Raw genomic sequence first — 27,420 nt, forward strand, 5'->3', positions numbered from 1 at the left:
TCTGTGTGTTTTTTCCTAAGAGAAAAAGCTGGACTACACTTCTGTGTCTGTGTTTTCCAATTTTCTAGAAATCAGCATGAATTAATTTTTAATTTTTAACCTTACGTAAATGTAATCTAGTCAGATGGTTACCATCTAACTGTTGAAATCACTACTATAGATGCATTGGAATATCCACAAACACACCGTATGTTCCATATGCACACACGGAGACACGTACATGGTGCAGACGCATACACATGTGTACCACACCACACCTGTACACATGGAAAACCTATGCACATCACCACATGTGTACACTTGGACACATGGATGCACGCTTGCACGTGTGAGACCTGGCAGATGTGAGTGTGGTTGTGGCTTGTGCTGGGTGCCACGGGATGCTACTGCTGAAGCTGGTAGACGTGGCGTGGGGTCTTGGAATATGAGGGCCGCCCTTCCTCTCTTGGGGGGTTTAGGTTCTCGTTGCTGAGCCTGAGGAGGGTGGTTGCGAGGCTGGGGAGCTGCTGAGAGCACTCCTAGAGCAGAGTCCTTGCCCGCTGAGCCAGCCGAACCTTGTCCTTGTGGAGGGGGCGGGAATGTTGTCCTCATGGCAGCACAGGGAGCTGCAGCCCACAGCGCCTCTGGCTCTCATCAGTTGACGAGTGCTGTGGAGCCAGCGCCAGCAGACTTTCTGTGAAGGGCCAGATAGCGAATGGCGTAGCCTTGTGGGGCTGTCTTGTCCCTGGTGCAGCTACACAGCACTGCCACGTAGCACAGAAGTGAGCACAGCCCAGCCCAGCACAGCTTTGTTTATGAAAACAAGTGGTGGAGGCTGGCTTTGCCTCTGGCCTGCAGTTTGCTAACCTCTGCACTCTGCCTGCTTTATTCTGGTTTTTGCTCGGCTGGTTTTGGAAGCCTTCAGTTTCTGTCTTTTCATAGTGCATGTTCAGTTTGACCCTGAATAAATAAAATTAACCTGTTTAACATCCCAGCCCTTGCACAACATAAGGACTTGGTCTTTCCGAACTTACACACGCAGCTGTTGTCTCAGACTGGTTGTCTTGTTATTTATTTAAAGTCCTGGTTTTAGAGTACTGTTTTTTTAAAATTTAACGGGTGTTTAGATTTATCTGTTTGCTCAGTATCATTGCCCACCATTCTTGCACCTCAGATACTTCCTTTGTCTTCTTTTTCTCCGTAGCTGCTTTATTGAGAGTGTACACAGCAACCACCTCAGCAGGAGCTCTGTACCCCGAGCTGTCATTCCACTGTCTCCCTGTCCCTGAGACCCGAGCAGCCCCCAGCCTGTTGTTTCCGCGTGGGCTGGTCTGTTCTGGCGCTGCATGGAGATGGTATCGTTCTACGTGCTGTCCTTTGTGCCCGGCGTCTTTCACTTAACGTGGTGTTGAGAAGGTGCGGCGTGATGCAGCATGAACCCGGAGTGCTGCTCCAAGTCCTTGTGTACAGGTTCTTATGCAGACGTAGGTTTTCTCTGTTTCTAGGGTTCAGAGTATTCTTTCATACGCTTGCTGCCCATTATGTATTTTTCTTTGGAGAAATGTCTATTCAGATCCTTTGCCTACTGTTTTTTTAAAAAAGCTTTTTATTTAGTTGAAAGGCAAAGTAAACAGAGAGAGGAAGAGAGAGAGAACGCTTTCATTCTCTTATTCATTCCCTAAATGCCTGCAGTAGCCAGGGATAGGTCAGGCCAAACCACGAACCAGGGGCTCCCCCCATCTCTCACATGGGTGGCAGGAACCCAGGCACTTGGGCTGTCATCTGCCTCCCAGGTGCGTTAGCAGGAAGCTGAAACCAGAAGCGTGGAGTAGCCAGGACTCAGGTCAGGCTTGACAGTGTGGGATGTGGGCATTCCAAGAGGCTGCTTCACCCTTTGCCTACTCCAGAACTGTGTAGTATGTGTTCTTGTTGAGTTGCAAGCATTCCTGATGTGTTATTCTAGGTGTTAGACCCTTATAGATACCTGACTGCATTGCAGGTGTTTTCTCCTGTATAGTTATCTTTTTACTTTCTTGGTAATACACACACACTGAAATTTTGAAGCAACCCATTTAATCTTTTTATTGTTTTTCATCCTTTTAGTATCATATCTAAGAATTCATTGCTAAATCTAAGGTCATGGTGATTTCCCCATTTCCTTCTGAGAGTTTTGTAGTTTTAGCTCTTACATGTAGTTCTTTGATCCATCTTGAGTTAACTTTTATATATGATATTTGGTAGACTTTGACATCATTTTTTTATGTGACTATCCATTTGTTGAAGAGATTGTTCTTTCTCCCAGTGAGTGGTCTTGATAGATTTCTTGAAAATTGCTTGACTTGAAAATGTATGGGTTTATTTATAGACATGTAAATGTGATTTATCGATGTATATGTCTCTGTTTATACCAGTACCCTGTTTTATTAGTGTTGCTTTTTAATAGGTTTTGAAATGGGGAAGTGTGAATTCTCCAACTTTGTTTTTTTGTTTTTTGCTTGTTTGAAAGCTGGAGGGAGCGAGAGGGTGAGTGAGTGAGATATTCCCACCCACTGATTCATTCTCCAGATGCTGGTAACAGCCATGTCCGGGCCCAGCCCAAGCCAGGAACTCCAGCACGGTCTCCTGCGTGCATGGCAGGGACCCGAGCACGTGCGGCATCCGCTGCTGCCTTCCCAGGTGCAGTGGTAGGGAGCTGGGTCAGGGGCTGAGTAGCTGGGACTCAGACTGGCATTACAGGCAGCAGTTTAATCCACTGTGCTACGATGCCAGCCTGTCTTTCTTCTTATTCAAGATAGCTTTATCCCCTTGCAACTCCATATGAATTTTAGAATGAGCTTGCCAAGTTCTACAGAGAAGCCAGCTGGGATTCTAATAGAGATTTTGAGAAACTGACAGATTGCTCTGGGTAATAAAACTTCTGCTCTATTAACACGGGATGTTTTTCCATTTATTTAGGTCTTTCTTTTGATATTATTGTTAGTTTTCAGACCATAAGTTTATGTTTCCTTTGATAGAATTTATTTCTAGTTTACTTTTTTAAATTAAAATTTCTCTTTATTTTACATATTTTTTGCTTGAAAGGGTGACATACTTCTATTTACCCATTTTATTTTCTTTTTAAAGATTTTATTTATTTGAGAGGTAGAGTTACAGACAGTGAGAGGGAGAGACAGAGAGAAAGGGTCTTCCATCTGCTGGTTCAATCCCCAAATAGCCACAATGGCTAGAGCTAGGCCGATCCGAAGCCAGGAGCCAGGAGCTTCCTCCAGGTCTCTCACGTGGGTTCAGGGGCCCAAGGACTTGGGCCATCTTCTGCTTTCCCAGGCCACAGCAGAGAGCTGGATCAGAAGAGGAACAGTAAGGACTAGAACCGGCACCCATTTGGGATGCTGGTGCTGCAGATGGAGGATTACCCTGTGCCACAGCACCAGCCCCTACCCATTTTCACAACCTGTGTTTTCACACTTAGGCACAACCCCTGGGCCCTCCTTGAGATCTGTTACACTAAAGTCCTTCTGATTCTTGTCTTCATTCAACCACATCCCTTCTTTCAATCTCTACTTTTTTTTTTTTTTTAAGATTTATTTTATTTATTTGAAAGAGTTGAAGAGAGATAGAGAGAGGTCTTCCATCCGCTAGTTCACTTCCCAAATGGCCAAAACGGCTGGATCCGAAGCCAGGAGCCAGGAGTTTCTTCAGGGTCTCTTATGTGGGTGCAGGGACACAAGCACTTGAGCCTTCCTCCACTGCTTTCCCAGACACGTTAGCAGGGAGCTGGATCGGAAGTGGAGCAGCTGGGACTCGAATCAGTGCCCATACGGGATGCCAGGGCTTTTTCTGTGTAACTCCGACTTTCAAGTAAATTAAAAAAAAAAAAAAAGATAAAATTTATTTACAATTCTTTCATGTAACATATTTTAATGAAATTTTTGAAGGCCCCTGTATGCATGAGTTTCAAAAATTTGTGCACCAAAATAAATTTACTTGTACTTTGTGTGAACTTTTTGAAGTACTTCCTAACAAGACAGGGAGAAGAACCCCAAAGAGGCAGAGAGAAAAGACAGATCACCCCCTGAGGAGAGGCACTGAGACGTGTCCCAAAGCGGTACCCACAGGCACAGCACTGGCCCCTGGTTTACTCTTCTTGATACTGTTTTAAGTGGAATTATTTTCATTCCGTTTTTGGATTGTTTATTGCAGGTGTTCAGAATACCAAATCTTTTTATTGACCTTTAGACTTCAGCTTTGCTTAATTTACTAGTTGCAGTAGGTCGCTATGAATGCCTGAGGCTCCTCTCTATATAAGACCCTCTGTGACTAGAGGTGGTTTCCACTTCTTCGATCTAATTGATTCAAATTGTTTTTCTTGTGTGATTGCCCTGACTTAGAACTTCTAGAACTGAATAGAAGTGGTAAGAGCAGACACCCCTGCTTTGTTCTTGGTGCTATGGGGCCAGTATCCATTTTTTTTTTTTTTTTTTTAAATTTATTTGAAAGTCAGTGTTAGAGAGGTAGAGCCAGAGAGAGATAAAAGTCTTCTATCCACTGGTTCACTCCTCACATGACCACATGGCCAGAGATGAGCTGATCCAAAGGCAGGAGCCAGGATCTTCTTCAGGGTGTCCCACGTGGGTGCAAGGGTCCACGGACTTAGGCCATCTCCTCCTGCTTTCCCAGGTCATAGCAGAGAGCTGGATTGGAAATAGAGCAGCTGAGACTCAAACCAGCACCCACATGGGATGCGGCACTGCGGGCTGGGGCTTTAACCCACTGCGCCACAGTGCCGGCCCCCTGGTATCCAGTGTCTCATCAACATGTGTAATGTTTACTTGGGGGAGAAGGGTTGTAGATATCCTTTGTCAAGGTGAAGAAGCCCCCTTGTCTTCCTGATTTGTCGAGTACTTTTTTGTCATAAGAATGTGTTGAATTTTCTTGATGCCTTTTCTGTATTAGTGGAGAGTATCATGTCGTTTTTGTCCTTTATTCTGTTAGTGCAGTATATTACATAAATTCATTTAATCCCACTGGGTCATTCTGCGTGATCCTTCTTAAAATATTGCTAATTCAACTATATATGTGTGTGTAGATGTTTTCCTTATTTAAGAGGCGGAGATGGGAGGGAGGGAGATGGAGAGAGGGATGGGAAAAGAGGAAGGAGACAGACGAATAGACTGGAGAGAGATCTCCTCCACCGATTCATCCCCAATGGTAACTGCTTTTGAGGACTTTTATATCAGTATGCATAGGAGACATTGGTGTGTAGTTTTATTTTCTTGTGATATCCTTGTTTATGAGATTGTGTGAGTTGGGCAGTTTTTAGCTTCTACTTTGGAAGAGTTTGAAAATAACTGAGTTTTTTTTTTTTTTTAAAGATTTTATTTCTTTGACAGGTAGAGTTACAGACAGTGAGAGAGAGACAGAGAGAAAGGTCTTCCTTCCGTTGGTTCACTCCCCAAATGGCTACAACAGCCAGAGCTGAGCTGATCCAAATCCAGGAGCCAGGAGCTTTCTTCGGGTCTTGCATGTGGGTGCAGGGGCCCGAGCACTTGGGCCATCTGCCACTGCTTTCCCAGGCCATAGCAGAGAGCTGGATCGGAAGAGGAGCAGCTGGGACTCAAACCGGCACCCATGAGGGATGCTGGCGCTTCAGGTGGAGAATTAATCCACTGCGCCACAGCGCTAGTCCCATATTTCTTTAAATATTTGATAGAGCTCAGTAGTAAAGCCATCTTGGTTTTGCTTTATGTGTAATTTTTTTTTTTATCTTAAATAGGTCTATACATATTCTTAGTCAGTTTTGGTAGTTAGTCTTAGAAAATGAGTTATTTTGGGGCAGGAGCAGTGGCGTAGCGGGTAAATCCGCTGCCTTCAGTGCCAGCATCCCAAATGACCTGGTTCGAGTCCCACCTTCTCCACTTCCGATCCAGCTTTCTGCTATGGCCTGGGAAAGCAGAAGATGGTCTAAGTCCTTGTGCCCTTGCACCTGCGTGGGAGACCCAGAGGAAGCTCCTGGCTTCAGATGGGCCCAGTTTCATCTGCTGTGGCCATTTGGGGAGTGAACCAGTGGATGGAAGACCTCTCTCTCTGCTTCTCTGTAACTCTGCCTTCCAAATAAATAAATCTTTAAAAGAAAATACTTTAGTGAGGTTTTTTATTAAGTCCTTTCTGCATCAGGATATGCTTAAATTTTTTTTTATTTGACAAAGTTAGACAGTGAGAGAGAGAGTGAGACAAAGAGAAAGGCCTTCCTTCCGTTGTTTCACGGAATGAATGGCTGCTAGGGCCGGCGCGCTGCGCTGATCCGAAGCCAGGAGCCAGGTGCTTCTCCTGGTCTCCCATGCGGGTGCAAGGCCCAAGCACTTGGGCCATCCTCCTCTGCACTCCCGGGCCACAGCAGAGAGCTGGACTGCAAGAGGAGCAACCGGGACTAGAACTGGCGCCCATGTGGGATGCTGGTGCCGCAGGTGGAGGATTAAACAAGTGAGCCATGGTGCCGACCCCAGGATATGCTTAAATTGAATTTGTAAGGCATCATCTGCCTGTGGGTACCGCTGTGGGACACGTCTCATTGCCTCTCCTCAGGGAGTGATCTGTCTCTTCTCTCTGCCTCTTTGGGGTTCTTCTCCCTGTCTTGTTAGGAAGTACTTCAAAAAGTTCACACAAAGTACAAGTAAATTTATTTTGGTGCACAAATTTTTGAAACTCATGCATACCAGGGCCTTCAAAAATTTCATTAAAATATGTTATATGAAAGAATTTTAAATTTTATCTTCAAAAAAAAAATTGATTTATTTACTTGAAAGTTGGAGTTACACAGAGAGAGAGGTCTTCCTCCACTGGTTCACTCCCCAATTGGCTGCAATGGCCGGAGCTGTGCCGATCCAAAGCCAGGAGCCAGGAGCTTCTTCTTGGTCTCTCACATGGGTGCAGAGGCCCAAGGACTTGGGCCATCTTCTACTGCGTTCCCAGGCCATAGCAGAGAGCTGGATCAGAAGAGGAGCAGCTGGGACTCGAACTGGCACCCATATGGGATGCTGACACTGCAGGCGGTGGCTTTACCTGCTACGCCACAGTGCCAGCCCCCTGAATTTTAACTTTTTTGCACTGAAACTTCTTTTAATTAAATTCTTCCATGAACCTTTCTGTTTTGCCTTTTCTATCATTGTGTGTGCATTTTTAAAGATTTATTTATTTATTTATTTGAAAGGCAGAGTTACAGAGAGGCAGAGAGAGAGAGAGAGTGAGAGGTCTTCTATCCGCTGGTTCACTTCCCAAATGGCAGCAATGGCCGGAGCTGCCCCAATCCAAAGCCAAAAGCTTCTTCCGGGTCTCCCACAGGGTGCAGGGGCCCAAGCACTTGGGCCCACTTCGACTGCTTTCCCAGGCCACAGCAGAGAGCCGGATTGGAAGTGGAACAGCCGGGACTCAAACTGGTGCCCATTTGGGATGCCAGCACTTCTGGTGGGGGCTTCACCCGCTATGCCACAGTGCTGACCCCCAATAAATAGTCTTTTTTTTAAAAAAAATCATTTAAATTTATTTGAAGGAGTTAGAGAGAATATCTCTTTTATCCATTGGTTCACTCCTGAAATGGCCACAACAGCCAAGGCTGGACTAGGCAATAGCCAGGAGCCTGGAACTCCACCCAGGTCTCCCAAGTGGGTGCAGGGGCCCAAACACTTGAGCCACATTCTGCTGCTTTCCCAGGCACATTAGCAGGGAGCTGGATCAGAAGTGGAGCAGCTGGGACTTGAACCAGAACTCGTGGGATGCTGGCAGCTTAACCAGCTGCACCATAATGCTGGCTTCTCTCATTTTTAACTTTCTATGTCTTTATACTTAAATTGGGGCCTGCAGTTGGATTTGGTCTTTTATCCATTCAGTCATTTTGCCTTTGTTGTTTTATTAGACTTTACTTGGGTTTAAACTTTGAAATTTTCCTCACCTGTTTTAGGCTTCTAATTCTATACTTTTTTTTCCTCCTATACTCTCAAAGTCTTTTTTGTCATTTTTTATCATTCTGTGTCTCCCATGGTGTCAGCTTGGAAGTCACAGAGCCTCAGACTTTTTGTTGGTTATCCTAGCTAATGATTATTGCTGCCCTAATAAGCAGGTGCCTTTTTAGACTGCGGTACTATTTTTAGATCCTGGTACTATTCCTATTTGACAATTTGAAGTTCTTACAGTACATTAACTACTACCCCTGACTTAATTGCTTCTATTGCTGTATATTCCATTATTAATTTTTGTTTTGTTTTTGTTTGTGTTTTTGGGACGCAAATAGCTGCCATCTGCCCAAATGCCCAAAACAGCTGGGCCTGGGCTGAAGGTGGAAGCTGGGAGCACAGTTAGCCTCTGGTACAGGGTCTGGGTGTCCACCACTGGATAACTGCTCATCCCAGGTTCTGTTATGCCGTGATTATCATTATTGCATATGGTCCTTACTCGTTCACCTGTATACTTACCTCCCGCGTTGCCCTTCATACTGCCCTGTATCTCTCAGCTTACGTATGTGATGGCTTTGCTTTTGTCTGAGGAATACGTTTAATCTTTGCTTTAGTGTGGGTCTGCTGGTGACATGGTCTTAGTTTCTGGTGATGATGTATATAAATAATTTGCTTGGAGGCTTTCTTGAATCTTTGGCTTGATGTCTGTCTTCAGTTGAGGGAAGCTTTTGGCCTTGACACTTTCAAGTTTTGTTTCTGTCCATTTCCTCTCTTCTTCTGGACTCCAGTTCCATGTGTGTTTGACCCATTGCCTGTACTTCTGTGTCTCGTATCCTTTCCTCTGTCCTGTTCTTGTTCTTTCTCTCTCTCTCTCTTTTTTTTCCTCTCTTTTCTACTTGCTTTCCTTTCCATGTTTCATTCTGGATATTTTCTTTCGATCCACCAGGCTGGCAGTTCTCTTCAGCCTTTTTCTTTCTTTCCCCCGTGCTCTCTGCCTTGTTCCCTGCCCCCTGTCTTCATGGCTGGTGAGAGTGAGACAGCTAGTGGACTGGGCAGCATTGTGCACCTTCAGCCATCTTTGCGTTTTAACTCAGGAGAATGACTGATGTGGGATGACGGTTATCTCGGAAGACAGTGGGAGAGACTTCACATCTCCAGACCAGTCTTCAGCTGCCTCCTCAGCCTACACCGAAGGCTGGCCTAGCCAGTTCCTGCCTTTGGAGGCTACATCCAAGGGAACTGTCTTCCCTTTCTCCAGCTGTGATAGCCCAGGAGGAAGCACAGTTCAGAGAATGCTAGTTGCTCTTCTGTCACTCACTGCTGTATTTCTTTTTTTCTTTCCTAAAGTATATTTATTTATTTGAAAGGCAGAGTTACAGAGAGAGAGGGAGATAGAGAGATCTTACAACTCATGATTCACTCCCCAAATGGCCATAATGGCTGGAGCTGGGCTGATCCAAAGCCAGGTGCCAAGAGCTTCTTTCGGGTCTCCCATGTGGGCACAGGGCCCAAAGCACTTGGGCCATTTTCCGTTGCCCATGTGGGATGCTGGCACTGCTGGTGTTTCTACCCACTATGGCACAATGCCAGCCCCATTGTTGCTATATTTCTTTTTTTTTTTTTTTTTTTTTTTTTTTTTTTAGACAGGCAGAGTGAGACAGAGAGAAAGGTTTTCCTTCTGTTGGTTCCCCCCTAAATGGCCACCACGGCCAGTGCGCTGTGCCGATCCGAAGCCAAGAGCCAGGTGCTTTTCCTGGTCTCCCATGTGGGTGCAGGGCCCAAGCACTGGGGCCATCCTCCACTGCCTTCCTGGGCCACAGCAGAGAGCTGGACTGGAAGAGGAGCAACCGGGACAGAACCAGTGCCCCAACTGGGACTAGAACCTGGGGTACTGGCGCCGTAGGCAGAGGATTAGCCTAGAGAGCCATGGCGTCAGCCTGTTGATATATTTCTTAAAATTATCACCATCAGCACACCACAGGCCGGGAGTGCGTGCGCGCCCTCGCTTCTTCCTTTTTCTCGACTCCATCTTTGTGCTAGTGGCAAGTAGGGGCTGCAGTTCAGCCGCCAACATGCAGCTGTTTGTTTGTGCGCAGGAGCGCCACACCCTCGAGGTGACCGGCCGGGAGACGGTCACCCAGATCAAGGCTCACGTAGCCTCGCTGGAGGGCATCGCCCCCGAGGACCAAGTGGTGCTCCTAGCGGGGACGCCCCGGAGGATGAGGCCACCCTGGGCCAGTGCGGTGTGGAGGCCCTGAGCACCCTGGAAGTGGCCGGGCGCATGCTCGGAGGTAAAGTCCACGGCTCCCTGGCCCGCGCCGGCAAAGTGAGAGGTCAGACTCCCAAGGTGGCCAAGCAGGAGAAGACGACGACGGGCCGCGCCAAGCGGCGGATGCAGTACATCCAGTGCTTCGTCAACGTGGTGCCCACCTTTGGCCAGAAGAAGGGCCCCAACGCCAACTCCTAAGTCCTCTGTCATCCCGGCTCCCCAATAAAGCTGCCGCCTGGCAAAAAAAAAAAAAAAAAAAAATCACTATCTACCCAGAAGTTGCAGTTTCTCTTCAGCTTTTTAACATCCATTAAAACTATGTTAAATTATTTTTAATTTTTTTTAATTTGAAAGCAGAGTGAGAGGGCTGTCTTCCATCCTGGTTCACCCTCCAAATTCCTGCAGCATCCATGGGTGGACCGGGCTGGAGCCAGGAGCCATGACTCAGTTGGAATCTCCCACATGGATGGCAGTGGCCCAGGTACTTGAGCCATCAAGTGCTGCCTCCCAGTGAGCATTAGCAGGAAACTGGATTGGAAGCAGAGCTGAGACATGAGTCTAGGCTCTCAGATATGGGATGTGGACGTCCAAGCAGTGTCTTAACTACTGTGCCAGATGTCTGCTCTACGTTGAATTCTTAATGCTGACTTTTGTATTTTTAGTTCCAGACTTCCTAAATGGTTCATTTTTTACAATTTCCAGTTCTCCGTTGCAGTGCCATTTTGTCTTTGGTCCTTTGAACACAGCAGAGTGGATTTGGTATCTCCAGTAGCTGTAGTCCATGTGTGTCTTTCTATTGTACATACTAAAAAAAAAAAAAAAAAAACTTTAGCGCAGTTGTAGGTGGCTGGCAAAACTTATTTAAAGGTACAGAGATTCTTAACACACCCCTCCCCCTGTTGTTCTTATTATTAAATTTTGCTGATTATCATTTGTGCTGTAATGTCTTCTTATGTCTGCATATCTTTGCTTGTGTGCCAGAAATTATATTTGCACAATAATTTTAAAAGTAACCTGGGGATAGGATTGTATAGTCTTCCAAGGAGAATTCTGCTTCTGCCAGAGGCCTGGGGAGTACTAGCAAGCTGGAGCCAATTTCATCCAGTGTTCATGACTGACCTCATCAACAGAGAAAAGCTGCGGTTCCCAGTAGGGCCCGGCGACCTTGGTTCACTTTTAATCTCGAAGGTGCAGCACTTTGGGTACTAAACCAAAGAGTGGGCTCATCATGGAAACTGTCCCTGTAGCCTTGACATCTGACCCTCTGGAATTGCCATGCCCCTCCCTTGGAAAAGCTTGTCCTCTCCCATTCCAGCAACTTCTGTCCCATTTGCTCGCCATCAGGCAGATCTTGGATGTTCTGTGCAGCACTGTTTCTTGGCCTCTGCAGTTCAGTCGGCCTGAGTTACAGCCCAGCTTTGCTCAGTGCACGTCTCGCCCCTTCACCTTACGCTCTGCACACGTAGATGGGCCCATCTGATGAGTGGAACATACGTCAACAGTTGCATTCCTTGATTTATAAGATCGTGTGTGTGTTGAGAGAGAGAATGAATATGTTCACTGGATAAACTTTATTTATTTGAAAAGTAAAAAGAGAACTATCTTCCATTTGCTGGGTCACTCCCCCAAGTGCCCAGATGCACTGGGCCAGGTCAAAGCCAACAGGGAAATCAATCAAGGTTTCCTATGTGGGTTGAAAGAACTCAGTTACATGAGACATTACATGCTGCCTTCCAGGGTCTACACTGGCAGAACCGGGAATCAGGAGTGGGGCTCAGACTTGAATCCAAGCACTCTGAGATGTAGCTGTCCCAACTGTTTTGTTTTTTAAAGATTTGAAAGGCAGAGCATGACGGAGAGAGGGACAGTTGGCAAAGAGAGAAGTTTCCATCTGCTAGTTCATTCCCCAAATGCTGAAATGCCTGCAACAGCCAGGGTTGGGCCAGGCTGAAGCCAGGAGCCCTTGTGGGTGGCAGGGACCCAAAGACTTAGGTCATCACCAGCTGCCTTCCTAGGTGCATTAGCAGGAAGCTGGATCGGAAGTAGAGCAGCCAGAACTCAAATTGGCACTCTGCCATGGGATGTGGGGGGTCCCAGTGGTGGCTTAACCTGCTATGCCACAGCCCCCCTTCCACTCCCCCCACCCCCAGTAGTTCCCCTTCCCACCCACTTCCTTTCTGGGTTGTTTTCTTTTTCCTTATTGATCTCTAGCACTTGCTGTATTCCTGATGTTACTGAGTTACATGTTGCAGATGCTTGCTTTTGGTGTTTCACTTGTGTTTTGCCTTTAAATTATATCTACATCATATAAAAGCTGTTGAATTAAAAAATTCAAAGCTGAATCTTCTATAGCTTTTGGCTTTTGTGTGTGTGTGTGTGTGTGTTTATTGTACTCGAAAGGCAGAGTGGCAGAAGGAGAGCTAGAGAGAGCTTCCGTCTGCTGGTCCCTCCCCAGATGCCCCAACCGCCTGTCTTGGGTCAGGGGCCTGGAACTCCATGCAGGATTCCCATGTGGTTGGCAGGGCCTCATTCATTGCCTCCCAGGACGCATTAGCAGGAAGCTGGATCAGAAGTAGAGCAGCTGGGGCTGGAACTTGTGACGCAGGCATCATGAGCAGCAGCATAACCTTCTGTGCCACCGTGCCTGCTCCGTTTAGGTTAGAAAGGTTTGCAGTGCACTGAGGACGTAATGAATCGCTTAGACTTCTCTTTTATACTGAATGCTTTAATTATCTTGTGACTGAATTTGCTGTATATTATACAGAATGACTGACTTCTTGGTGAAATAAATAGCATGGGACTGTCACACGGGGGCGCGCCCAGTGCCCCTGCGTTCCCGCCTCACCGTCAGGCCCTGTCGGGGGAATGGCTCCCATACCTTGTGCCCACTCGGCGGGGAGGCTGCATTTGGTGCTGACACGACTGCACGTGCCCTGCAGTTGACTTCTGCCTCCCCCACAGGTGCAGCAGTACCGAGTCGCCATGACCGCCAAGGACTGCTCCATCATGATTGCGCTCTCCCCGTGTCTGCAGGACGCAAGGTGAGGTGCCCTGTGTGCCCCGGCCCTTGGTCTAATGGTTTTGTAGACTGGGAGGTCAAGCGGGTCCCATGTTTAGAAGCCTCCTGATGGGGCACCGTGTCTTTGGCCTGTTCGATGTCATCCGCTTACTGACTTTGCTCGCTAGAAGCTTGAAATTGTAGAATAACTCAGTGATTCTTTTATTGAGATTTTTAATAATTTCCTCTTAAAAATAATCTATTTGAGGGGCTCGCACTGTGCTGTAGTGGGTAAAGCTGCCACCCGCAGTGCCGGCATCCCACACGGGTGTCCATTCAAGTCCTGGCTGCTCCACTTCGGATCCAGCTCTCTGCTATGGTTGGGAAAGCAGTGGAAGATGACCGAAATGCTTGGGCCCCTGCACCCACGTGGGAGGCCTGAAAGAAGCTCCTGGCTTCAGATCAGCTCAGCTCTCGCAGTGCAGCCATTTGGGGAGTGAACCATCAGATGGAAGACCCCTCTCTGCGCCTGTGCCTCTCTCTAACTCTGCCATTCAAATAAATAAATCTTTTTAAAAAATAATAATCTATTTGAAAGGCAGAGAGAGGGGAGACAGAGATCTCCCACTTGCGGTTTTATTCCCCAAATCCCTGAAACAGCCAGAGTGGCCAGGCCGAAGCCAGGAACGGGGCGCTCAGTCCATTTCTCCCACTTGGGTGATTCAGTGACTTGAGCCATCCCGTGTTCCCTCCCGGGGTGCACATGAGCAGAAAGCTGAGGTCGGGAGCGGGGCCAGGACTCGAGGTCACATATTCCAGTGTGGGTTGTGCGTGCCCAAGTGGTGTCTTTTTTTTTTTTTTTTTTACAGGCAGAGTTAGAGAGACAGAAAGGTCTTCCTTTTTCATTGGTTCACCCCTTAAGTGGTCGCTATGACTGGTGCATTGCGGCTGGTGTGCTGTGCCAATCCGAAGCCAGGAGCCAGGTGCTTCCTCCTGGTCTCCCATGTGGGTGCAGGGCCCAAGCAACTGGGCCATCCTCCACTGCCCTCCTGGGCCACAGCAGAGAGCTGGACTGGAAGAGAAGCAACCAGGACTAGTACCCGGCGCCCCAACCGGGACTAGAACCTGGGGTGCCGGCACCCCAGGCGGAGGATTAGCCTAGTGAGCCACGGCGCCAGCCCCAAGTGGTGTGTTAACCACTATGCTAAACTACTGACTTTATTTTATTATATTCTAAGAAAACACCCTGCGGGCTTAGAAGCATTATAGAGTATATATACCTTTCACAAGAAAGCCCAGTCTGGGTCTAGGCTCTGAGCTGAGATGGCTCGGGCCCCCATTTTTTTTTTTTTTTTAAAAGATTGATTTATTTGAAAGAGTTCCACAGAGAGAAGGAGAGGCAGAGACAGAAAGGTTTTCTATCCGCTGGTTTACTCCCCAGTTGGCCACAATGGCCAGAGCTGCGCTGATCTGAAGCCAGGAGCTTCCCCCGGGTCTCCCACGCGGGTGCAGGGACCCAAGGCCTTGGGCCATCCTCCACTGCCATCCCAGGCCATAGCCGAGAGCTGGATCAGAAATGGAGCAGCCGGGACTTGAACTGGTGCCCATATGGGATGCTGGCACTGCAGGCAGTGGCTTTACCTGCTATGGCACAGTGCCGGCATCCCCCGTGGGTCTTGTTCCTGGCCTTCCACCAGGTAAGTAGGATGTGTCCACTGTCATGTTCGGAACTCTCTTACAATGAGTTCACTGTTCTCCCTCCTCTCTGCTGACCTCCACTGTTTTTGTGCAGTCCTCTTTGCTTTTGTAGGAATTCGGGATGCGTCTGGTAATGCTCCCATCATAATCAGACTTCAGAGGTGAGACTCTTCATGGTGCATTCACCAGGCTCGCTCCCGGGTCAGAAGGACCTTGGTCTACCCATTTTCCTGATACTTTTGAATCAAGCAGCGCCTGGGAATCCTGTTAGCCGGCAGGCACAGACCTGCCCACTTGGCAGTGTGAACTCCTGAGCACACGCACGGAGGGCACAGCACTAGAAAAGGCTGGGCCTCCTGCCGCCCCCCAGGTGCACCCTCCCTTCCCACTGTGCTGAGCTGTGAGGAGGCCTTCGCGGTCAGGCCATTGCCTCCAGTGCCTGCACATCCGTCTCGTGGTGCCAGGGATGTGACGGGGACAGCTGAGGGCCCAGAGCCCTCAGCACACCCTGGACCAACTGCCTGGCGGAAATGAAGGTGCTGGAAGGGGCGAGGAGAGCGTGTCTGGAAGGGTCCGGTGCCGCGAGTCCCCGTCAGACTGGGGCCTGGGGATTGTCACCCACCGGCCATCGGACCTGGTCTCTCCCAGCAGAGACGGTGTCTCAGGCAGACTCTAAAACCGAACAGGGAACGACTAGTGGCATGGGAGCGACCTGCTGGGACAGCCAGGCCCCTGGATGTGATGCTGGTGTGGAGGGTGGGCCAGGCTGACTTCTCCCTTTAACCTTGTCAGGTTGGTCAGGCTATGAGGGGAAGAGGTTGGAGTAAAAGGAGCCCCTCACTCACGGGGCGTGGCTTTAGGGTTCCTGGGATTTCATTTCTAGGAGCTTGTATCTGACTCCCCAGAGGCCCCAGAGCTGTGTATCAGTGTGTTTTGTAGCAGGATTTTGATTAGAAATCTGAAAGTATTTTAATGTGTGAAATAAGGAAAAGGTTGGAAAGTGTGCAGTTGCTATTTTGTGTGTTTTTTGCCTTGTAACATTTTATTCTGAGCATTTCCCCACGTTCAGTTTTTATAAGCACTGATAATAGTTTTATTATAATCTTAAAATGTGAAATGTTTTGAAGTGTCCACAGGAGGGGGCTTTGGAAAGTTTACAGAAAATGCGTGTTGCTGCCATTCCACTTTTCTGTGAACTTTCTGAATGCCTCTTATATAGGCATCTGTGTTTGAAAAAGCTTGCCAGTGGCAGGCGTTATAGTGTGGTATATAAAGTGTTACAGTGTAGAGTGCTGGTTCGAGTTCCACTCCTCTGCTTCTGATACAGCTTGCTGCTAGTGGGCCTGGAAAGCAGTGGAAGATGGCCCAAGTCCTTGGGTTCCTGCCACCCATGTGGGAGACACAGATGGAGTTCCTGGCTCCTGGCTTTGAGCTGGCCACCCCTGGCTGTTGTAGGCATTTGGGCATTTGTTTGTTGCAGGCATAGCAAGCCAGCAGATGGAAGATTTTCTCTTTCTCTCTCTCACTGCATTTGAAATATTTTTTAAAAGGAAAAACAAACTCTTGCCAGTTGAATGTGAACCTTAGATCTTGGGGAAGTTAAGTCTATGGAAGTATAGAATTCTGTGGACCAAGTTGAAGAGGGATGGGAGACCTTAAAAATCTGAGAAAGAGGGGCTGGTGCTGTGGCTCACTTGGTTGGTCCTCCGCCTGCGGTGCTGGCATCCCACATGGGCACCGGGTTCTAGTCCCGGTTGCTCCTCTTCCAGTCCAGCTCTCTGCTGTGGCCCGGGAAGGCAGTGGAGGATGGCCCAAGTGCTTGGGCCCTGCACCCGCATGGGAGACCAGGAGGAAGTGCCTGGCTCCTGGCTTCGGATCAGTGCAGTGCACCGGCCATAGCAGCCATTTGGGGGGGGTGAACCAACGGATGGAAGACTTTTCTGTCTCTCTCACCGTCTATAAAGCTAACTGTCAAATAAATAAGTAATCTTTAAGAAAAAGCCTGAGAAGGAAAAGTGGGCCCAGCCTTGGGAAGTGGCCTCAGCTGCTGAGGTCCTTTCTCAAGGTGAGTGCAGGGACTGGGGCTGAGGCCTGGGGCCCACGTTCCAGAGTGGAGGGCAGATGTGGCGTGAGTGGGGACAGGCTAGGGGCGAGCATGTCAGGGTAGCAGGTTGATGCCTGTTGCGTTTGCTTTCCCAGGAGGCCACTGTCAAGTGGATGGAGTGACAAGACCCCTGTCTCCCTACCCCTGGGGTGGCTCAAACTCCTTGGAGGGAAGGGCTTGTAGTGGCTGTGTGTGGCCTCAGGGTGATGGGGGAAAACCCAAACACAGTTGAGTGTGGGATTTGCGAGTTGTCTGTGCATCCTAGAAACACACAGTACACCTGAGACTAAGTTTAGAACTGTGAACTTTAATTTAATCCCATCACATCCCTAAAATAAAGGCTTCTCATGCTCTGCCCTGTTTCTCTTTGTTACCCTTCCTGTGGCTGCAGACACATTGGGATTTGGGAACTGCGCCCAGGCCTCTTGTCCCCAGCTCCCCTTGACTTCCTGTTCCCAAACAGTGTGGCGGTGGCCTGGGCTTCTCTGCCCCTTGGTGTCCTTGGGGGACCCTTGGGCCCCTGGCTACCCTCCCAGCTGGTGAGTGCTCTGAAGGTCAGCTGTCCAGATGGGGACAAGGCCCCTGCAGCGCTAAGCTCGCCCATGCCCAGTAGCTAAGGCTGCTGGAGGTCCCTGGGAGCTCCCCCTAGTGTCAGCAGAAAAGCCTTTTGACGTCAGGCCGGCGTGCACTGGCGGCTGCCCCAGGCCCGTGCGAGCTTACGGTGAGCAGGGTGGTTGGCCCTCCCCAGGGCTGTCTTTATACCTGTTGACTTGTCGGGGGGTGCACTGAGGTGTCCTGTAAGGTACACAGCAGGGGTGGGTTCAGCCTGGTAGTTAGGATGACTGTATCCTGCACCAGAATACATGGTGTGATGACCGCCTCCAGTTCCTGCTTCTTGATAATGCAGACTTGTTGGGAGGCAGTGGTGATGTAATGGACGGCTCACGTAATGGATGCCTTCCACCCAGGTGGGAGACCAGGATTGCTTCCCTGGCTTTGGCCTGTCCCAGCTCTGGCCATTGTGGGCATTTGGGGTATGAACCAGTGAAAGGGAATTCCCTCTCTTTCAAACAAGTAATTTTTGAAAGTAAATAAAATGCACAGTCCTTGTCATGGGCCAGAGATTTGGCCACTCTAGCCCAGCCCAGTTGCACTGAGCCCAGATTTCTGGCCTCGGGCTGCGTGGGCCAGGATGAGCCACCTTTGCCTTCTGGCTGCCGGAGGCAGACTGCAGGCCTTCACAGACTCCTGAGTTACTTGCTCTTCTCTGCTGCTCAGGAGGGAGTAGTGACCCCGTAGCTGCGGCAGAAAGTCAGTTTTCCCTGTAAACAGATCTGGAGCAGGAGTGGAGTGCGTGCAGCTGTGGAACAGCACTGTTGAAACAGGCGCGTGTTCACTGCACTCCTCTCCCGGGCAGGAGCTTTTGACACTTGGGTTTGTTTTTTTCTTTTTCCTTTTTAAAGTGATTTCTAAATCTAGAAGAGTGTAATAAGCATGGACCAGAACCTGAGAATACTTCTCTGAGCCAAACTGAATTTATATAATCTATTTAGCCAATCTCTTGAATGTTGCCTGTATGCCGAGTGTTTAGAGCAGAGTGGGACACACAGAAATTCAGTGCAGATTCAGAGTGAATCTGAAAGTGCTTCTAAGTATATTTTGTTACGAGCACATGACTATTCTGATGTTTATAAAAGCCGCAGAACTAAGCCCTGAGAAGATACAGAGCATTGGAGATAGCGTTTGAGAACAAAGCTTGACACCAGATCCCTTTCTGCAAATGGGAGAAGCATGGAGGAGCCCGGCTCTCACAGAGAGGTCTGTTCCTGACATCTCACCCACTCGCCTGCGGAGTGGCCACATCCACTTCTTCTTAGGTTTTGTAATACTTGGCTCACGATGAAGTGACTTTCTCAGGGTTCGTTTATATCACTGGGATGTGGGGAATATCACTCATGTTCTCTGCAGGATTGCTTTTCTGGCTAATCCTTTAACCCCGTCTCGCCTGGCGTGGAGTCATTGTAGGCACTACCTGCTGGTGTGCGTGGCTGGCGTGGGATGAGGGCACTTGGCAGTTGTGTGCATTCTCAAGTTGCGTTTCTACTTGCAGCTCTGATCAGAGGCTCGTGGTCCCCTCGTCGAGGTCTCAGCTCGCTTTCTCCGTGTCTGTGCTGGACCTCGACCTCAAGCCCTATGAGAGCATTCCTCACCAGTACAAACTGGACGGCAAGATAGTCAGCTTCTACTCAAAGACTGTGCATGCCAAAGACGACACGGTGATGTCGACGCGGTTCAAGGAGAGCGAGGACTGCACGCTGGTTCTCCACAAGGTCTAACTCCTTCCCTGGCGTGTCTCTGAAACTTGAACACAGACTGTGAAGGTTGAATGCTAGAGCTGTTTTCTGTTGCGTTGGGTGACTTTGGTTGTGAATCTTTTTGCATTTAACCCCCGCTCAGGTGGGTTGCCTCTGGGAGGTGTAGAATGGAAGAGCACTAGGAACATCTGACAGGACTAGGAATGTAGGACGTGAGCGCTGTGTCCCAGGAAGCTGCTGCTCATGGTCTTAAAATGGAAGTGTCCGTTACGCCCTGGGAAGACGTTCTGGGTGGTTCTTTCTTCCACCTGGGGGCTCACGTCTAATTCTCTGATGCAGAAAGCCTTATCCTAAGACCCAAGGTTTGGATCTCCTACCACCAGACTCCTAACTTAGAAAACTTGAATTGTCACGAGCATCCTACCGTTTGGACTTTAAGGAAACATGGATACTACTGGAACGTCCCTCTCTGAGTCCTTGGTCACTTTCTCAATGCAAGCCACACGTGGGCACAGTGCAGGGCGTGCCCGGGGGTGGTGTGAGCCGCCTAGACTCGGGTCCCTGTGGAGGTGCCGACGCCCGTGGCTCCGTGGCAGGTCGGCAAGGAGCAGAGACTCAGGTCAGGATGGACACCACTCCGCGTGAGCACTGTTTTTCCTTCACGGTTCTCTTTCGGGGGAGGCAGGCTTGCTTTCCCACCTGAAGTTGCTGCTGTAGAGGTGGGGGCAGAGCTGTCACTTGCCGAGCTGCTGGGGCAGGAGTGCCCGACTCTGGTGTGCTGGGGTCAAGGAATGGGGTTCCCCTTCTCCCACCTCACACCCTCTCCTGGGTTTGCCTTGAGCTATGCCGGGTGTGTGGGCCCATGGCCTTGTCCCCATCAGGCTGCCGAGGGCCCCACTTCCAGAAGGGAAGTGATGTGTGGCTGGTGCCGAGAGGGTTCTCGGGGCGGGGCGGGGGGTCGCTGAGTGTGCCCGGCTGCTATGAAACCGTAGGGAATCCTGGCTTCAGTTTTTTATTCTATGGTAGCTTGTACAGACCGATTATTTATATCATCATTTTGAGGGACAAATGAAGGCTTATTGTAACATAATATTAGCAAAACCATGGAATTGTATGAAAATACTACATGAGAAATAAGGAAAATATTTTGATGATTGTAAATTTTTGTGGGAAGTTTGTGATAACTTGAGAATTACACTTGTTTGAATCAAGCCAACTCTTCTAGAATTTATTGTCCAGTTCTGCCGTAATGTTTACTTCTAATTTTGGTCTGCACTTGGAGATGCAAAAAGATTATTTATGCATTAAGACACTTTTACTGTTTTCTTCTGATTTCAAGTGGCGGCATCTCCTGTGTGCCGGCCTCGGGTCACGTACGCAGGGAAGGAGAAGGCTGTTACTGCTCACCTGGGGCTGCGACAGCCTGGGTTTGTGTGCGCACACGAGCGAGCAGCCCTGTGCTGGGGGTGGCCTGGGGGTGGCCTGGGCTGCAGCTTGCTGCCTCGCAAGGGGCCCCGCCCTGGCTGAACACACGAAGCTTCCTGGAGAGGGAGAAGTAGATGTGGCTCCCTGACATTGGGGGCTCAGCTCCCCAGCTGCCACCGATCCTAACAGCATTACAGTGGGTGGCCGAGGGCTTCCTCTTGTGCTGATGAGACATTCAGACATTGTGGTGGGTCCCCCCCCCCCCACCCCGTAACCAAGGCCCATATTGAGAGGAACCATGTAGCCAGCACTGTTTTAAAGCTAAAGCCCCCCCCCCACCACGTCCCCTTTTTTTTTTGGTGGAAGACCAAGGGGAGGGATTAGCTGAGGAATGCTGTCCCTTGCACCAGGACCCACGCAGAGGCTGGGTGTGGCTCCCGGGGCTACAGAGAAATGTTTCAGAAATGAGGTTCCATCTGCAGCTGCTGGCAGAGCCCTAGGTGGCGGAGCGAGGGGGCAGCCGCTTCTCCGCGGCAGATGTGTGAGGCCCCCCCCGCCCCCAATCCAAGGATGGACAGCTGCTTTTGCCATATTTTCCTAAAACATTTTACTGTATATACCATTTCTGGCCTTTTGTACTTAACATAGCTGCATTTACTTTTCATGTCATGAAAGTTTACATAATGTGCCATTAGTGCATAGACAGCATTTTCTAAGGGTGTGGTTTCTAAGTGGAAAATAGCAAGTGTTTATGCTCAAGTGCGGCACCAGGTCCCTACCGGGTCGCCGTCAGGAGTTAGTGGTTCTCTGCGCGGAGCAGTCTGATCAGGCTTTCCAGAGCAGCTTCTATGCCCAGCACCCTGAGCAGCGACCTGAAGCTGAGGGGCGCCGTCTCTACGACTCTGCTTTTGTCCAGCTTAAGGGCTGTAAAGAAAACATAAACTGGGTGAGAACTGTCAAGGCGCAGCCGCGCCAAGTCCTCCCCTCCTCCCGACTGGCCTCGCGGAGTGGGGAGTGCTGGACACTGATGGGGGGTGATCCTCTTACTTTTTATCGATACAGAATTTTTAAAGAAACTGATGTACGAAGTACAGTAATGAGACTTCTGATTCTTTCCACGTAAAAGCACGTGAAACAGGCATGCGGCTTTCTCGGGTCTCAGAGAATCGCCCAGAACTGCACGCAGAGTTCCTACCTCTCTGTGGGACTTGGGTGAGAAGATCCAGCTTGGGTGAGACTTTTCCTTCTTCATCTATTTGAATCCTCCACACAATTACTAACTCAAACCTGAAAAAGAGGCACGGACATGTCACTGAGTTTTTGACGTCTATTAACAGATGGCCCCTCAGCAGCTGGCTTCCGCCTGTCCTCAGAGGAAGACAGGGCGTGGTGAGACCCACTGCAGGTGGGAGCAAGGCCACGCTGAGATACGCCTACAAGGAGGGGCCCAAGGGAAAGGCAGGGCTTACCAGGGCTGTGGAACTTCCGGCCCTTGGGCCGAATGAGGCCAGCAAAGTCATTTGGTGTGGCCCTGCCAAGGCAACCACAGGCCATACTTGAAATTCAGTAAATCTGTAGCAGGCTAGTATTTTTCCCCCCAATAACAATTTGAAAGTCACAGTTACAGAGAGAGAGGGAGGGAGGGAGGAATATCCTTCCTCTGCTGGTTCCTTCCCCAGATGGTCACAGTGGCCAGGGCGGGGCCAGGCTGAAGGCAGGAGCCTCGTCTGAGTCTCCTACGAGGGTGGCAGGGGTGCACACACTTGGGCCACCTTCTGCTGCTTTTCCCAGGCCATTAGCAGGGAGCTGGATTGGAAGTGGAGCAGCCGGGACACAGTCCAGTGCTTATATGGGATGCTGGCATTGTAGACAGCAGCTTTAACTGCTATGCCATGATGCTGGCCCCAATAGGCTAAATTTTTAATTTTGTATGACCCGTGAATGATGTTATAAATACACAGATGGCCCTTGGCAGAAAAAAGGGTCCCTACCTTTAAAGACCACTGGGAGCTTTTGAATAATCTGGCATCAACAAAAACCTGAACAGAAACCCCCCGTGGCCCAGGACTTTCATTTCTAGGAAGCTTATGAACAGAGTGCCAGGAGAAATGAAGAGGAATGAGGAACCCAAATTCAGAGACGTTATGGGTGTTCATCACTGGAGGAGAGTGAAGTGAATGACACTGCACTTGACAAAGGCTGCAGGCCAGCATACCACGGTAAGGTTGAATACAGACGTGTCCAGGCATTCACCTGAAGTCACCAAGCACACACAGGTGGACGTGCAACATGTCACAGAAGGGAATAAAATGAAGGCCTGGGACACAGAACCGTGGCTCGGGCAGCACAGAGGCCAGGATGGGAAGCGGCGCTGTGGGAGCCATGGACCTGACTCCCCTCTCCTCCTACAGCTCAGCTCTCTGGAGCTCGCCCCTCCTCCCCACTTCTTCCCTTCCACACACACCTCCACGTTATCCTGGCTTCCCTTCACTGGCCCCTCAGGACCCCACAGAACGTCACCCCCATGCCCAGCCGCACCCCGCACTGGCACACACGTGTGACGGCGCGGACTCCTCAGCTGGGTAGTTGACGTTTCTGTGGTGTGGAACCCTGTCTAACGGGGACACGGGGTCGGGGGCCTGGGCACTCACCCTGGCCGGCTGGCACTGCAGATGCTCATGCAGCGGGAGCAGGCGCCCTCTGGGAGCTGCACGGTGTCTGGGTACTTCTCCTGTGTGGGAGAGGAAATGGTTAAGGTCAGACGTGGTGGGGAGGGGGCAAGAGACTGATGCGGGGCAGCTGTTCCAGGGGACTGCTGAAAATTGGAGGAGAACCCCTGTAAGGCCTCTCCTCCGTTCCCGTCAGTCTCTTCCATGCACTGTTTGCTGGTGGTCCTCACTGGCTAATGTGGTGTTGTGTACCACCCATTCTAGGACTTCCTTTTTTTTTTTTTTAAGATTGATTGATTGATTTGAAATGCAGAGGTAGAGACAGACAGATCTTCCATCTGCTGGTTTACTCCCCAGATGGCCTCAATGGCTGCAGCTGGCCCAATCTGAAGCCAGGAGTTTCTCTCGGGTCTCCCATGAGGGTACAGGAGCCCAAGCAGTTGGGCCATCTCCCACTGCTTTCCCAGGCTCATTAGTGGCAGTAGATGAACCAGTGCCGCTATGGGATACCAGCACTGCAGACGGCAGCTTAACCCCATATGCCACAGCGCCAGCCCCCATTCTAGGTCTTTCTGCTACCATAAGGCCTCCAGGCTCCCGGGACTGCTACGTCCTCCAAAACTAATGTCTGCAGTGACCATACAACTTTGTTCCAATTTTACCAGTGTTTCCCCTGTCCTATCTGGATGGGACTCCTCAGCCTGTCTCCCAGGACCCCACACTGATGTCTGCTGTGCTCCTTGCTGTGAGTGACTTTATCAGAGAGCTTTAGCATCTGACCATGAAAAGCCCAGATGGTATCCTGCCCAAGCACCTAGCCTGTGCCACACCAGTGCGAAGAAAAATACTGGAAGAGCCAGCTTCACAGTGATACGTGCACCACGTTATACTGTAAAGTGTCCTCGGACCGGGAGACAAAGTGGAACTTCGCTGATTTCTAGTCCTGCACCTTCAGGTAGCGTTGGCTCCCCGACGTGGTAGGACAGTTGTGGATGTGCATGGCCCCTTCACAATGTGTGCAGTGGAAACCTGGGCCCGATGCTCCAGTCAGATGCAAGCCCTGCCATGACCCTGGGGGCACAGCAAGGTGCAGCTGCACCCCATGCCAGTTGCAGCCCTTGAGTAAGGGGCAGGGTTTGGAACCTGGGGCAGAGCCTTGAGTCTGCAAGCCCTAACTGGATTGAACCAGCTTAGCTGCACCAAGTGAGGTTGTGTGGGGACAAGGACGTGTCACAGCTTTCAGAGGAACCAGCCCCATCAGTGCGGGACGCCAGGGCTGCCAGCACCCCACGCGAGGATGCCAAGAGGGTGAGCACAGCCAGACACCACGTGCAGGGGGCCTGGTGTAAGCTTACAGAATCACTGATTCCAACCCAACGGTTTTTATGAGAAAATGTATACCTAAGTGACTGAGTGGAAAGTGCGGGTTGACTGCTAAACCCCAGGCTCTTCTAAATTAATAACAACTGCAGGAGGAAAGCAGCGAGCTTGTGGACGTGGCAGTGCGGCCTCCAGGCTGTGCTTGGCCCCAGTGTGTGGGACCCGGCTGGGGCTGCTCGGCTTGGGCCGACTCCAGCGTGGGCCCAAGGCTCGGCCCCCAAGCACAGGGAGCAGGTCTCCCGTCCCCAGGCCCCTCCTCGTGACAAGAGGAGGGTAGAAATTAGAGGCTTTCACCAAAAATTACACTCCTTTGTAGCTTTTAAAATAAAGACTGAAGTAGAAACGCGGACATTGGGAAGCTGCCAGGCAGTTGGGCCTGTGTTTGTGGAGAACTTTTTTAGGGTTTGTGTGAAAAGTTTCTTTATGTAAATTAGTAATGCTGCTCCATTCACTCACCGGGAACCTCAGCTATTCTGAGTGCCGTGGGGCAGAGCCGGGTTCGCACTGATACGTGCACCACGTTGCACTGTAAAGTGTCCTTGGACAGGGAGATAAGTGGCACTTCGCCGATCTCTAGTCCTGCACCTTTAGGTAGGGACCCAAGGCTGAGGGACAGCCCAAGTGTGGTGCTGATCTCTGGACTCACTGACGGAGGCCCCAGGGCCTGGCCCCGAGGAGGCTCCCGCGCCCTCACTGTCCTTCCTCAGTCTGTGGTTGTGGCAATGATGCAGGTGGGCTTGGGGCACCTGGCATCAGGTCAGCACATCCTAAAAGTGACATAAAATGCCACACATTACTGTATCTGACACTGACAGAAGATGACCACGTCTTCAAGAAAGAGCTAAGGTGGACACACTGCTAATGCAGAGAAACATGTAATGTATTTTAGAATACTTTCCATAAAAACATTGACATTAAAAAGGGTTAATGGAAAAATTAATAAACCTAATCTGGGAAGCAGTTTAGATAACGTCACATTTTGGTACCAGTACAACAAATGCCCAGAGAAGTCAGGCACCTGGCTGGACTCTGGTGGGCCAGTCTTGGACCTGGGGCTCGTAGTGCTCCTGGGTGAGTGAGGCTGCCACCAGCACTCGGAAAGCGGACGCTAAGTTTCCGCTTCCGCTGGTGTTGCCAGGAAGGCTGCCAGGCCTCCTGGTGCGCACTGTCCAGTGGGCAGGCCCTGGGGCTTCCCCTCCAGCGCCCCGGCCGGCCGGCACAGGAAGGCTGCTCCCTGAGGAATGCCTGGCCGAGCGCTGGCGGGCGTGCCTGCGTGTTTACGCAGCTGCTTGCCATATGCGTTCGAGGACCCTCGGGGTGGTGTGCGTGGCTGCAGGAATGCTGGCAATTCGATGCTCAGCCCCACCTGCATCCCCGACACTGCGGTGCGGGGTGCAAGCCTGCAGGGGACTGCACTTGTGGGAGCCTTGCAGACACCAGCCCTGTGTCGGTATCCGTCAGAGGAGGAACGACCCCAGCACCCCTCCACTCACCCTGAGTCCCTCCCCGGGTGTCTACGCGTTAGTTAATTCATCTTGCTTTCAGCATTTTACGCGTTAGTTAATTCATCTTGCTTTCAGCATTTTCCCAAAGTCTGGCTGATTCAAACACTTTAAAAACTGAGGTTAAGTCATGCAACAAAATCACTCCTTTGAAGTCTGTAACTGAGTGGGTGAACTCACACCGCGGGGCAGCCACCACTGCTTTCTAACTCCAGAACATATGCATCGCCCTGTAAAGAGACCCTGAACCCTTTAGCTGCTGCCCCCAATCCCCTCCACCATAAGCCACCACGAATCTGTCTCCCTAGATCGCCCTAGTCTAGACATTGCATACACAGTCACAGAATGTGTGACTGGCTTCTTTCACTTAGCGTGTTTCCAAGGCTCATCCCTATTGTAGCATGGATCAGTCCTTTGTTCCTTTATATTGCCAGGTAACATCGCACCGTATGGGTGGAGACTGAAATATGTACCCCGCGTTTTGTTTTTCAGTTCATGAACTAATGGACACTTCACTGGGAATGAGGCCAGGAACATTTGTGCGCAAGTCTTTGTGTGTTACATGTGTTTTCACTTTCTCTTGAAATATACCTAGGAGTGGAACGGCCAACTCAAATTACAGACTCTGACCTTCGGGAATGGACACGCTTTCCCCCACAGTGGCTGCGCTGTTTTCATAGTCCCGTCAGCAGCACAGGGCAGTTCCAGCGCTCCACATCCTCACCAACAGTTACTACCCTTCTCCTCTTTTAAAAAATTATTGCCATCCTTGGGGCCAGTGCTATGGCGCAGTAGGCTAATCCTCTGCCTGCGGCGCCAGCATCCCATATGGGCGCCGGTTCTGGTCCTGGTTGCTCCTCTTCCCATCTAGCTCTCTGCTATGGCTTGGGGTGGCAGTGGAGGATGGCCCAAGGCCTTGGGCCCCTGCACCCGTGTGGGAGACCCAGGGGAAGCTCCTGGCTTCAGATCGGCGCAGCTCTGGTCATTGTAGCCATCTGGGGAGTGAACCAGAGGACGGAAGACATCTCTCTCTGTCTTCCCCCTCTCACTGTCTGAAACTCTACCTCTCAAAAAATTATTGCCATCCTCATGGGTATCTATCATGGGTAGTATCTCACTCTGGGATTTCCCGTTT

At 50.1% G+C, this 27,420-nt stretch overlaps 3 protein-coding genes and 1 pseudogene across 12 annotated transcripts in view; 3 read left to right on the plus strand and 1 right to left on the minus strand.

The window, feature by feature from the left end:
* Positions 1-20,520, plus strand: part of IPPK (inositol-pentakisphosphate 2-kinase) — a 95,311-nt gene extending 74,791 nt beyond the window's left edge. For 3 of the 6 annotated variants that reach the window (XR_016236482.1, XM_089336235.1, XM_002708226.6), the window contains exons 12-13: positions 13,156-13,235; positions 19,105-20,520. Coding sequence is in view for 3 of the 6 variants with exons in the window: in XM_089336235.1 (XP_089192361.1) it covers positions 13,156-13,235; positions 19,105-19,330 (306 nt within the window). In the remaining 3 variants the exon portion in view is untranslated. Of the gene's footprint in view, positions 1-13,155; positions 13,236-18,691; positions 18,813-19,104 lie in introns of all 6 variants that reach the window. The other 3 variants (XR_016236483.1, XM_089336239.1, XR_016236481.1) reach the window with 2 other exon arrangements.
* CENPP (centromere protein P) overlaps positions 9,941-27,420 on the minus strand; it is a 252,595-nt gene continuing 235,115 nt past the window's right edge. The window contains exons 6-9 of one of the 3 annotated variants that reach the window (XM_008256885.5): positions 23,386-23,465; positions 21,930-22,021; positions 21,514-21,658; positions 9,941-10,429 (exon numbers count right to left, since the gene is read on the minus strand). In XM_008256885.5, coding sequence (XP_008255107.3) covers positions 21,531-21,658; positions 21,930-22,021; positions 23,386-23,465 — 300 coding nt within the window. In that variant the 3' untranslated portion in view covers positions 9,941-10,429; positions 21,514-21,530. Of the gene's footprint in view, positions 11,000-21,324; positions 21,659-21,929; positions 22,022-23,385; positions 23,466-27,420 lie in introns of those variants that run through there. The other 2 variants (XM_002708177.6, XM_070050272.2) reach the window with 2 other exon arrangements.
* On the plus strand, positions 9,998-10,543 carry LOC100351464 (ubiquitin-like protein FUBI pseudogene; annotated as a pseudogene). Its single transcript, XR_016236511.1, has one exon. The product of XR_016236511.1 is annotated as a ubiquitin-like protein FUBI pseudogene (transcript).
* ECM2 (extracellular matrix protein 2) overlaps positions 19,754-27,420 on the plus strand; it is an 89,437-nt gene continuing 81,770 nt past the window's right edge. For both annotated transcript variants that reach the window (XM_089336218.1, XM_089336222.1), the window contains exon 1: positions 19,754-19,950. In XM_089336218.1, the coding sequence (XP_089192344.1) occupies positions 19,754-19,950 (197 nt within the window). The remainder of the gene's footprint in view (positions 19,951-27,420) is intronic.

Source organism: Oryctolagus cuniculus, chromosome 1 (genome assembly GCF_051225735.1).
Source record: "Oryctolagus cuniculus isolate XC-2025 breed Fujian yellow rabbit chromosome 1, ASM5122573v1, whole genome shotgun sequence".
Taxonomy (NCBI): domain Eukaryota; kingdom Metazoa; phylum Chordata; class Mammalia; order Lagomorpha; family Leporidae; genus Oryctolagus; species Oryctolagus cuniculus.